Here is a 13827-nt window from a genome sequence, read left to right on the forward strand (position 1 = left end):
CGCCCTTGGTTTATAATCCATAGCTTCAGAAAAGGTTTTCTGAGAAGCAAAGTCATTGCAATTTGGTGGTCTTCTCGTAAGAGCCAAAATAAGATCATGAAAATATTTGAACGGATCAATAATTTGTTTATTTATGAGAAACTTAAATAAATCGATTATCAAAACAACTATTTTTTCAATATTTTTGTATTGACTCTGATGATACTGTTATTTCGTATCATTATGAAAGAAGATCTTAACAAAATAGTCACAAGTGTAAATGTAAAAAAATAAAAATAAGTTTTTGAAAGTACAAATAATTTTAGACATTTAATAGAATTCTGTAGAGTATTATAAAAATATTTTTAGTATTTATTGTATCTAAAAAATGTGTACATGTTCTAGATAATTAATTAGATTTTTATAGTAAAGTGTAGAAATATCTACATTCTTGTCACATTGTTAGAAGATAAAGATATCTAGATACTTCTTGTAGATATATCTAAAATAATTTCTGAAAATATCCCTGTATAAAATAAATAGGGGCGATATTAGGTATTTCGTATTTGTAATAAACCCAAAAACAAACCAAATCAAAGAGTACTTTTGTAAAATATCCCTTCTCCTTTCTCGTTTTCTCTTTTTAGTTAAATCTTTCGATCTTAATTAACGGTATTGTGTCCGCAAAATTTTTCCAGATACTTTTTTTTTTTTACTATTTTCTACAATAAATATACATAATTATTCGTAATTAATATGTTATTCAGAGGCGCCTATATTTAATTACCGTATTAATTTGCCTAACGAATCCAACAACTGTATTTGTTCACGCAACAAATACAAACGGCCCTATCCAATGTTCCAGACTGACTGATTATTTCTCGAATTTCAAACGTAATTTGACATTTTTTCACATGTAATCAAAGGGGTGTCAAGTAAAACGTCTTTGTATTATATTAGAGGTCAACTTTTAATGTTATATATGTATATATAAATACTGACACTTCTTAAGTTAAATGTTTAGTCGAATAGTGAAAGCGTGGTTCTAAATTAAACGAGACTATTGACGTAAGGAATTTTCTTGAGAAGAGTGAAGGCAAACGTGCTGCAATGTGTCACCCATTTCTGTTCATTACGATATAAGGATATCATATACTATATATCTTATGTTCCAAGTGGAGGCCCATGCTTCTTCTTGACATGCCCGCACAATTGGATAAAGTTTTTTTTTTTTTACTTTTAAGAAAAAAAAAATTCCATTACATTGGCTAGGTATTGAAAAAAAAAAAAGGGGATAATTAAAGAGGATGATATAATTCAAAACGAGCATGAATATTAATCGTCGTTATATATATATATGATTGCATTTTTTCCATAACTCTTCTTTATGTATACTTGCATCTCATCGTATATGATTATGTATGGGAAAAAGTCTGATATATTCTTATTTCTTAATTTTGTCAATTATAGTTGATATACTTTTGAGCATGAATATTAATCGTCGTTATATATATATATGATTGCATTTTTTCCATAACTCTTCTTTATGTACACTTGCATCTCATCGTATATGATTATGTATGGGAAAAAGTCTGATATATTCTTATTTCTTAATTTTGTTAATTATAGTTGATATACTTTTTGTTATGAAAGTGATTAATATATATCCGTTCAAATAACTCACATACACCTTTTGCCTCTAATGGAAGCGAAAAACTTAATTTTAATTTATTTTTTAAAAAAAATAAAATCCATATGGCGTAGGGGTGTACATGACAGGGTTGGTTCGGGTTTTTCAAATATCAAACCAAATCATTTGTGTCGGGTTTTTAAATTTATAAATCAAACCAAATCAATAAAACTCGAGTTTTTCAACTTCGGGTTTTTTCGGATTTCTTCAGATTTTCGGGTTTTTTCGATAAAATATTCATACAAACATATAATTTATTTGTACTTCAAATATTTCTTTAGTCCTACCAAAATGCAACTACCTAAGTTATTTCTCAAGAAATTAACAAAAAATATATCATATAATTAATGACACTAAAAAAATTCAAAAGATAATAATAATAATAAAATCGCGTAAAACAAATATTGGAAATTAATAAGTCATAATGAAATTGACCATAATTTAAAGTACTAAATCATGTTAAAATAAGTTTAGTAAGTGTTACTTACATGACTAAATATTAAAAGAAAGTAAAATTAGATCATGTATTTTAATTGTCTAAATCTATGTAAAACTAAAAATCAAATATTCAATATTATTGTCATTCTTAGTGTTAAATTGATTTTCTTTTGCATTAGTATTAATTTGATTATTATTTAAATTTTATTGTAATTACCAACATGTATAACTATAATCTTATTAGATTATTAATGATTCTAACTTTCAAAAATGAAATAATTATATTAAACGATAAAAACTATGGGAAAATATAAGAGATGTTTAAAAATTATATCAAAATAAGTATTTTTACGTATAAAATAAAATTCTAAAATTATATACGTAATGTCGGGTTGGTCTGGTCTCGGATTGATTTTTTTTACCAACCCAAATAGAGTCTGGGTTTTTTTTCCAACACCAAACCAAATCAAACAATACAACTAGTTGGTTTTTTTTGGATTTGCGATTTGGTTCGATTTTGTACCTCTACATATGAGTATATTTAATCTTACTCACACATATTTTTCTTTTGACCTTTTTGTTCAAATGCCTAATTTTGATTTCTTATTTTGATTTTCAAATATATTATTGATGATCCAATTTATTTTTAAAAAAATACAAAAGCTAAATTACAATATAGCTGAAAAAATAGTTTTAAATTATAGTACAACCATAAAAATATTAGTTTTAAATCAAAAATAAAATAAGAATAAGAAACTCAAATTATAATAATCAAAGAAGTTAAAAAAATATCATGTATGTGAAATATTAAAAATATAACTTAAATTTTGATAGAATGATAATATATACACCTATATAATTTCAAAAAAAAAATAAAAATTAAAAGTCAAAATATAAATTTAAAAACAAATTTTTTCTTATTTCTTTTTAATGAAGGATATATGTGAGATCATTTTATATCGGTTGGGGTATATGTCAGCCGTCTATACGATAGTAAGAATATATATGAGTCACTTTTATAACGAGAGACATCGATTCTAAATGGCCAAATTGAGGCAAATATTAAGTCTTTTTCGAAATATAATTGTATTTCACATAGATGTCAATGTATATAGACTAATATATAGTTGACATAACACATTACACAAGATGATATTAGATATATATGGATTTATTAATAATAATATACAAGACATATAATTAACATACATATATACTACTAATATACAATATTTATATGTACTTGTATGTCGCGTGCATGTCACTGTACAGTGGCAGAGCTAAGACTTTTGATAAGGATTTAAAATTTGAAGAATTAAACATACGAACTCACTCAAGGAGTTCAACATCTACTATACATACATAAAAATAATTTTAATCATGTATAAATAATAATATTTTTCGCCAAAGGAAATTCGAATTAACCCATAACAGAAGGCTGGCTCCGCCTCAGACATTGTATGTACAATTAAGGGAAACTTGCATAAATATACTATAATAAAAAATATTTACCATTTATAGCAACAATATTTTTTTTTTCACTTGATCACTTTTAATTCATTTATAATACAAGTTTAATACATATTACAAAGAACAATTTATTATTCATATATAATACAAATTTTAATGATGAATAATATATTCATCACACATATTAATACACTTGTAATACAATATGACAATTTTTTACCAAACAAACATGATATATTTCAAAAAACAATTATAATTCATATATATTGCATAATAATTACTTTTGATACATATTACAGATTTAACAAAGCATTGCTATAAATGATAATAAACAAAAAGATCTCTAAAATCAATAATTATTTTTTAAAATGTATTAATTTATGTAATTTCTCCTACAGTTAATACACATAAAATGATACACAGGACATATAATGAATATAAACCAAATATATATAATAAGATACACCAAATATACATTCATTTCCATCTTCAAACCACCAACATAACTACCCTACATTTCATTCTTCATATAACATATACAAAACTCATTTTCATAACCTAAAGAATATTTCTTATCAAAGTTGCATCTATCGCAAATTCTGTTTTACCAAAAGCTATTTTCCCATGGGGATTTCATTGGCAAGGTGAGCGCAGTAGAAGTAGTAAAACATCGAATACAATTTGTTTTTAACTATTTTTACAAGGCTTCTCATGGTTTAGTTTAGGTTAATATATTTAACCCAAATCAACACAACTTTTAAACAAACTGAATTTAGACATGTCAATATGTGATGAATTGGTAAATAACTTTTTTTTTTATTTTATTTTGTACGCCCGTTCATCAAAATAATGACCACCCTCTTTTTATATAAATTAATGTACTAGATATCAAGTGCCTGCGACTGTGCAGGCTCAACGTATGTTAGTTTTTTCCTTTCAATTTATGTGACACAAATGAAACTTTTTTTTATTTTGTACGCCCGTTCATCAAAATAATGACCACCCTCTTTTTATATAAATTAATGTACTAGATATCAAGTGCCTGCGGCTGTGCAGGCTCAAAGTATGTTAGTTTTTTCCTTTCAATTTATGTGACACAAATGAAATTTAAAAAGGTGAACTAAATTTTTTATGTGTTTTCTTAAAAAATACTTTAAATTGTTAATTTATAGAGTACATTTTATGTTATTTTCGAATAATATATGTTACTCCATCTGTTTTATTTTATGTGATACCAGTGATTTAGGAAAGTAAACAAAATTTCTTATATGATTATCACATATTTTTAGTTGTCATTTTACTGCGATGCATAGTACTTTTTAGTTCTTATGTTATTTTCAAATAATATATGCAAATTTTTTTGTTTCGATAAAAAAAAGGGAGTCAACCAAATTTCATTATGTTTTTTAACTATATTTTTCTAAAAATATCTTCAATTGTTACATTGTGTTTTAAGCTTTTTTTTATGTAATTTTTAAATATATATCAAATTAGAAATTAAAACGCAGTAATTAAAATTTTCAAATCATTATACTTCTATATTAAAATGTTCAAATATTTAAAACTCCAAATATATGCACAAATTAATAGAAGGAAGCCAAATAATTTTTTTTTTTAAAATAATAATATATGAAAGCTCATTTCAATAATAACACATATATATTTCATTTTTAATATATGACTCCCTCCTTTTTTATTTTATATGAACTTATTTTTCATTTCATTTCAAAAAGAAAATAACTTCTGAATTTTAATTCTTTTATATAGCATATTAACGATCACAAAATTAAAAAGTATTTAAATGTACAAAATTTAATATACATATAAATTTTAATTTTAATTTTGATTGGTTCCACCTATATTATACTTGATATATAATTATTAAGAGCTAAGCGTAATCATTATTTATTAACTTTCATATAATAAATAGATATCACATTAACTCATAAATAAAATGAAGAAATAACAAAAATGAGGTAATACTAATAATAATACCTAAAGATGTTTCTAGAACTATTTTATTTTCTTGTTATCATTATTGGTAGATTTTTACTTGCATGAGTTATATTTTTACCTTTGATCATCATTCACTCTATATATAGAAAGATGTTTCTAAAATTATTTATTCTTGATAGATTTTTGTTAGAATGAAATTAGATTTTTATTCTTGGTCATCTTCAATACAAATATATTATCCTATTCATTTTTATTTGTAAAGTTACTTTTAACATCTTTTTCTCTAATTTCAATCTAATATATATTATTAATTTTATCACACTAATTTATTTTCAAGTACATTAATTAGAGCCAAAATAGAGTAATAATAAAATAGATATCACAATAACTCACAAAAGAAATAAAAAAGAAACGAAGTAATAACAAAATAAGTTAATGGTAATAACAATAACTTAACATATTTCTAGAACTATTTATTTTTTTTTGCTATCATTCTTGGTACATTTTTATTAGCGTGAAATTACATTTTTCCCTTGATCATTATTCACTTCATATATAAAAAGATAATTCTATAATTATTTATTATCTTTCTGCATAGATTTTTGTTACAATGAAATTACATTTCTGCCCTTGATCGTCCTCCCACTTCATTCTTCTATATAATAGAAATATATATACAAGTTTCATACATAATTAGTGCCCTTTTAAATATATATTCAAATAGGAAAAAATTACATGGGATGACAAACATTCCTATGTAATTTAGTTAATAAGGGTATAGTTTAATTTATTTACCATCAGTAAATATAGTTTCAATTTTTTTGTCATAATTAATGAGACCTACTACCTATTTGTATACAGGATAAAAATAGTCATCCAAAGATTTTTATATAATTTTATTCAAAATCAAATTTAGGAGTAAAACATTACTCACATTGACGTTTTAGGAGTAAAACATTACTCTGAGTAACGTATATCAATTTAACGCCGTCAGCTTTTAAAAAAATAAGATATATCCTAAAATGTTACTGTAAAATACATTTATACTAGTTTTGTAAAATTTTAAAAAAACATATTATTTTAATAAATTACTTTATATAATGGCTTAGTTTGATCAATACTTCTATTTCTATACATGCTCCACTTGATTTTATTATTGGATTTGTACATGCTCCACTTGATTAAAAAAAATTGAGAAGGCAAACATAATTTCTTTGAATCAAAATTAATTGAATAGATATAAATATTTCCCTCTAACATGACAACCTCTCCTCATTTTTATGTTGTTTTTAAAAAAAAAATAAAAATGTGAAAGCTAATATAATTTCTTAAGAAAAATATAATAGTTTAAGTTCTTCAAAATTTCATCATACCACCAATATGGATTGTGGTGCACTGGTGGGAGTGTTTCACCCATAACCAGAAGTCTCGGGTTCGAGCCCTGGGTATGAAGAAAATCATGTTGGGAGTACCACCCCCAAATGGGCTCTGCAGTGTGCGATCCGAATTTAGTAAGAGCTCCAATGTGGACCTCGGACATCGAGTGAAAAATCGAGAAAAAAAAATTCATTATACCCAATCTTCAAATGTGATTTAAACATTTGAATTCAGCTTGCATTTTGATCTGTTAAATGAATTATTTTTCAGATCAAGTTCAATCTAATGAATCAGGTTAATAAACTCGAAATAACTCAAACTCATTTGAACGTTTAACTTAATACTACAATACATATTAGATTGCACGTAGTAATAGTTGGAAATTTATTAAATAAAAAAATAAGAGATTAAAGCTAGCTATATATGATCCATGTAAGAGAAATTTAAGTAAATATCGATGTTAATAAGAAGAAACAAAAACGAACTTTATTATAAACTTAATTCTACCTAACAAATTAAAATACGTTTCAGATAATTCTCTTGACCACCTCAAACTCTTACTCAAAATAAATGACAAAAAGAAAACAGAGTTGATCTCTGTACGGGACATATCTTTTTTTTTGTTGTTGTTGTTGTTGTTTTTTAATTTAGTTTTTTGTTGTTGGTAAAATTGGGGTAAGCTAGAGTTTATTTCGAAACAAAAACAAAACAAATAAAATGCAACATATATTTTTGATATATACGAAGATCTAGCATGGGCGTCCTGCTGTGCAAGCAAGTGATCCAGCAAACTTTGTAATAATTCCAACTTTATATGATGGCTCTGCTGGTATCAAATTTAAATCCTGTAATTTGCTTAGTGCATCTTGATCACCAGATGTTTTAAAAAACGCACCATTTTGCATATCGTCATCTATGGATAGCCAAGTCCAATTCTTCCATTCTGATTCTTCTACTTTTTCCCTATGTGTCACTTCTTTAATCAAAGGACTTGCTTGTGCGATAAAGCGATTACCTTGACTTATAATTGTTGCTCCATTGTTTCCACCAATAGCATACCTATTTAAATAAAATAAAATTAGTTGATATATATATATATATATATTTTGAAAATTTGTATCGTAATAAATTGATTTATTTACCTCATCCAATGAGTGTAATCATTGTTGACAATATGGAAGAATCCGAATCTGACTCTAGGCATCCTCTGATCTAATCTTTTACCGAAATGGTTATAGGCCAATGTAATCTGCATTTTCTTGTCTTCGACGTGATTGTCATTAGCACCAAACAACATTACTTTATCGTGATCGGTGAAATGACAGTTGGAGATGGTGATACCGGTTGATCCTTTAACGGCATCAATGAGCCCATCTGTGGCGCGTGACATGGATACGTGGTCAATCCAGATATCTGTGGCCGAAAACAGACTGATGCCATCACCTTCATCCTCACTTCTTATGCCAACGTGCTCTGCTGAATCCCTGATCATACCCCCAGGAGTTATTACAATGTTGTGAACGTGAAGATTTGAGATGATAACGTTGCTCACACCTTGCATCTTAAGTCCAGCTCCTTTTTCGATATGAATGTTGAATCCACGTCCATCGATTGTTTTGTGACCTTGCATCAGGAGTTCCCTCTGTAGCTTAATATGCATATGTCTTTCGAATATGATCCACAATGGCTCTGTTTGGATCACCGCGTGCCTAAGGGTACCTGTTACAATCAAAATAAGATATGACTCACATCAAACACGTGACGACTTTAGATATATGTTATGCAAATTAGTATTCAAAACAAATACCAGGTGCAGGATTCTCAACATCACTGTCAGAATTATCTGAGACAACGTAAACACGTCCACCTTTACCACCAGTAGCCTTGCTACCGAAGCCCATTGCACAATCAGCATATTTTTCGCGATTATCAGCCCATTGCGGGTCGCATCTCCAGCATTTGTCAATAAGATTAGTGGCCATACATGGTCCTTTGTATTTTTTAGCCAAGTGCCTTCTTGTGCTGTTGTCTGCTGCAACTGCTGCCCCTACAGTCAAACATGTTACCAACAACACAACAAGAGCCACATTGGTTCTTGTTTTAGAAATTTCCATTTTTTTTTTTTGGTTTTCTCTCGCTCTTTTTTTCTTTTTTCTTTTTTTTGGTTGGGAAGTTAGTAGAGTTTGGTCTTGGTAATGTTCGTAGGGCTGATGACTGATCTTCGTAGACCAAACTCAAGATGTTCCCTATAACATTATGATTTATTATTATTTACGATTTGTTTAATTAACAAAGGGTGCTTTAAATAGTGATTTTTGTGAGCATTTTGGCTACGTAGCTTGAAATAAGGGAACGACAATTAAGGTGGATCATTTATGAAATTTGTGGATTAGTAGAGACTTAGCGATGTGTTTTCTTAAAAGACAAGTGTTAGAAAAGGGAACTACTAAAAATAGAAAATATATAAGCCTAGTGAAATGAACAGAAACAAGAAAAAAGTGTTATGGTATTGACTATTGACTGATTCTAAATTATTGTTTTTTTTTCCCTTCCAATAAACAAAATCCAAGTCATGAGTTAAATTATCCTTCTAATTTCAACTACTTTTAATTAATTAATAATCACCACGATTACGACTTTTTAGTAATTTATTATTACATTTAGGGCGTAAAGGTTTGATTTTTCATTAAAAAGATCTAAACTAATTATGTTGGTTTATTAAATTTAAAAATCAAATCAAATTGTCAGTTTTCTCAATTTCGTCTTTAGTCGGTTTTAATTTTTTACAATTATACGGTATCTAAAAAAGAGAACAAATATTTTTTCACTTACGTGTGTGATTTTTTTTTTAAAAAAAATTACGTGTGTAATAAGCTAAACTTAAAAAATGTTAAATGAATAGAAATTTTCGAAAAGACAGTAAAATTCACATGAGTACAAAATATGTTTTTTGAAATATCAACATTTATTATGATAAATTAATAAGATTATAGGCAAGAGGAAAACTGAATACAAAACAAATATTTACAAAGTTAATTGTTAACTTCAAATTTGAAAAACTATAACAATATGATTGTAACTTTGGATCTTAATACAAAATAAATATTTATAAATTTTATAAGCCCAAAACATTGAAAACTATAAACTAACTAAAAATCAACAAATTAGATTATAAATAATATTTTTTTCATAAATAAAATAATTTCTTTTAATACCAAACCAAACCAAGAGTAGTGTCGGGGTTTTTTTTTCAACCGCCAAACAATTAAAATAAATCACAAATCATTTTTTTTCGATTTGATTTTTTTTGTCGATTAGATTTGACTTTACGGTTTGACTTGTACACCCCTAATTACATTACACGTTAAGGTAGGAAATTTTGGTAATCCAAGTGTCAAATGAACGGTTCAGTATATTATTTTTAAAAAGTTATGCCATTGGAAACTGAATTTGATCCGGACTAATTTTCGGTCTGGACTAGCCAAGTAAAGGCTGAGCTGGGGATTGCGCCGGACTGATCCGCACAACCAACCGGTGGCCCAGGACAAGTCCAATGTGGTAAGTCACATCACCTTTTACTCGGGTACCAGAACCGACCCTATCTAATGGTAATACTTAATATTTTCAGCTTTTAACTTTTTGTATCAAAAATCTTGATGTTTAAGCCTTTAGGGTTTTTTCGAAAACTTATCTTAATTATTATAGTATAAATTGTGTTATAATAATTTCAGGACTAATTGAAATCCCAAATCAAATACAAAATAAAAATTAAAAATTAAGCGCTTCAAAATTAACTTTAGATTTGTGGGTCTAAAGTTTTAACAATATCTATTTGAAGTTGGGCTTGTCAACGTACAACTTCAACCATGTATATATGAAATTGTCATGTTTTGACTATTTATACTCAAAGCTAAGTTTAGCGATCCACAAATTTAAAAAAAATTATATTTGATGTTTGGATGCTTAATATCCAATTTATTCACTAATGTACTCGACAAATCAATTCATCATTAATGACAAGTGAAAGTTCAAATAGAATTTATAATAATTCGGTTGTTAATACTTCGATTTTATCATTTGTAGATCTACAAATTCTTCAAACTTTTATTATCAAAATTGAATGCACGATGTTACAAGGTATAGAACAAACTGGTTGATCGAATTAAAAAAAAATTGATTTCTTTTCCATAATCGAAACTTTTTGTATACAAAACTAGTAAAACTCAAAATTGTGAGGGTCTCGATTATGTACAAGTACAAAAATATAAAAAATAATTAGAACAACCACAACATCATATATGATCCCATTGGAGTGTAACAGTTTAGTTTTTTTTTTTTGTATAATGTTTTCTAACAAGGCAGTCCCACCTTGCAATTAAGTGCCCCTGCAAACCTTGTGATCCATGTTACTTGATCTGCTGGTGCAGGTGCAATGCCATCGTAAAGATTTTGATGTTTCTTTGACCAATCGGGATCACCAGCTTGAACAAAGTATGCTCCGTTCATGTATAAATCTCCCTCTGATCTCCATGTCCACTGCATCCATACTGATTCTGGGGAGTATTCCCTCTTTGTAATCTGTTTTATTACAATATTCAGTATTAGCTCATATAGAATATAAAGTTTAATTTCACGCCAAAGAAAGGGGGAAACTCAACGTACCTCCTTCTTGAAGATATCAGGAGGAGCAATGAAACGATTACCCTGGCTAATGATGGTGGGATTTTTACTACCACCAATAGCATACATATTCCAATGAGTGTAATCATTGTTGACGACATGGATGTATCCCCATCTGCATCTAGGCATCCTCTGTACCAATCTCTTTCCGAAATGATTGAATGCTAGTGTAATTTGCATTTTTTGATCAATGGAAGAACTATCACTTGCACCAAACAACATAACTTCATTATGATCTGTGTAATGGCCATTAGAAATGGTGATACCAGTGGATCCCTCCACAGCATCAATGAGCCCATCGTAACAATTCTCCATCGACATGTGATCGATCCAGATATTAGACGAACCATATATGGAAATGCCATCTCCGTCACTCTTTGTTCGGAGACCAATGTGGTCCACTGCATCTCTAACCATACCACCACTCCCTTCAACTATATCGTGAATGTGTAATCCGTGGATGATCACGTTTTTCGTGTACTGAATCATGATACCTGTACAGACATAATAAATATAAATAAGTGTGGAAAAAAAATATATGACTCATTTCTATTAATTGCGTGAGATAGATCAGACAAGTACGTACTAGCACCACCAGTAATGTGAACAGTAGCACCACGACCATCGATAGTTTTGTCACCCTGCATGATAAGTTCCTGGTGAAGCTTGATCTTCATGTTTTTCTCAAAAATGATCCACAACGGCTCTTTTTGGATAACAGCATGACGGAGGGTTCCGGGTTTTGGAGTGGTATAATCATCTGATGGGTCTGTGACGACGTAAAATTCGCCGTCCCTCCCACCTGTGGTCTTGTACCCAAAGCCCATAGAACATTCTACTAGCTTCTTCCTGTTGTCAGCCCAATTTGGGTCACATCTCCAGCACTTATCAATTGGATTTGTGACCGTGCAAGGCCCGTCGTATTTTTTGGTTCCCAGTGCCCTTCTAATTGTTTCATTCTTGGATACTACTGTACTTAATTCCTTCACAGTACTGCATAAACAGAACAAAATCATACCATTACAAATTCATCACAAATCAACAAAAAAAATGTTAGAAAAAGCGCAAGCAAGAGAATTCACATACTGGCGAGTTTTCTGGTTAAATGCTAAGGTGATATTGGCAGGCTCGCTCTCATACGTTTCATGAGTGAACTTTATTGCTTCCTCGGCTCTCCTCCTCCACACTTCATCAAAATCTCCAATATGAGCATTGAAGGCAGGAATTATTGCACCTAATACAAAAAATATAATAAAGAGGGACTTCGTCATTTTAGATTGACTGTTCGTTATTTTTTTTTATTTTTGTTTATTGGTGGTTTGGGAAGGGTCGAACTACTGGCTCATTAAGATCTGGACCCTCCAACCACAATTTTTTTTTTTTTTAAGTTTAAGTTTAAACTCTGTTTTAAACAGAGAAAATATTAAAGCTTATCTTTGGATGTTGCTAAAACGTTGGCTTATATAGTAGTTTTTTTTTTGTTAATGTTTGACGTAGAATTATCGCAAGATGCGCATAACCATTATTTAGTGAAGTGAAGTGAACCATTAACAATTATTCGTTGCTGAATTTCCTTACGTAATATGGTCCAAGCATGTTACAAGATTGTTGACCAAGTAGTTGAAAATTTCAATTAATTCTTTTACTAATTAATGGATAACAAAGGGGGTGTAATTTGAATCATTAAATCTTTATTTTTCTAAGTTTTCTCTTCGTGCGGTTTAAAATTAAACATTAAAACTAATTAATGACATCTTTTTTTTTTTTACTATAGATTATGTCAATGATTGACTCATTGGTTTAAAAAAATCAAAAATTAAAGGATATCGATCGATTAACTTGAATTTATAAATATCAATTTTTATTGAAAAATTGGTATGAAATATAGAAAATCGTAAAAACTATTTTTTTTAAAGAAAATATATATTAAAGAAATCTAGCTACTTGGAATCAATCCAAAAGTATTTTATCATGACATTGAATAATTTAACACTAAATTACTCAGGCTCTTTGATGAAATACTGTAACGACCCGTTTAGTCGTTTTGAGCAGCAGACTTTATTTTTGGAAAAACTAACAGAAGCGACGGACCCCACGACGGACCGTTATGGGCACGACGGACCGTCGCAGGGTCTCGTTTCAAAACACTTAGAAAATCTGAAATTGGGTACTGAAAATCGACTCTCTGAACTTCGTGACGGAATGGCAGGAAGGACCGTCACAGGCGTGACGGACCG

The 13827-nt window shown here is 28.8% G+C and overlaps 2 protein-coding genes across 2 annotated transcripts; both read right to left on the reverse strand.

Annotated features, from left to right (window-relative positions):
• Positions 1-7370: 7370 nt before the first annotated feature.
• Positions 7371-9179, reverse strand: LOC101265301 (pectate lyase-like). Its single transcript, XM_004233304.5, has 3 exons — positions 8718-9179; positions 8053-8629; positions 7371-7969 (listed from the first exon to the last, which is right to left on the reverse strand). The coding sequence occupies exons 1-3, from the start codon at positions 9022-9024 to the stop codon at positions 7660-7662; spliced, it is 1194 nt and encodes a 397-aa protein (XP_004233352.1). The 5' UTR covers positions 9025-9179; the 3' UTR covers positions 7371-7659.
• Positions 9180-11072: 1893 nt separating this feature from the next.
• Positions 11073-13022, reverse strand: LOC101264694 (probable pectate lyase P59). The gene is made up of 4 exons (XM_010318799.4): positions 12677-13022; positions 12177-12583; positions 11573-12084; positions 11073-11488 (listed from the first exon to the last, which is right to left on the reverse strand). The coding sequence occupies exons 1-4, from the start codon at positions 12859-12861 to the stop codon at positions 11261-11263; spliced, it is 1332 nt and encodes a 443-aa protein (XP_010317101.2). The 5' UTR covers positions 12862-13022; the 3' UTR covers positions 11073-11260.
• Between the last annotated feature and the right edge of the window lie 805 nt (positions 13023-13827).

The sequence above is a fragment of the Solanum lycopersicum genome, chromosome 2 (assembly GCF_036512215.1).
Source record: "Solanum lycopersicum chromosome 2, SLM_r2.1".
Taxonomy (NCBI): Eukaryota; Viridiplantae; Streptophyta; class Magnoliopsida; order Solanales; family Solanaceae; genus Solanum; species Solanum lycopersicum.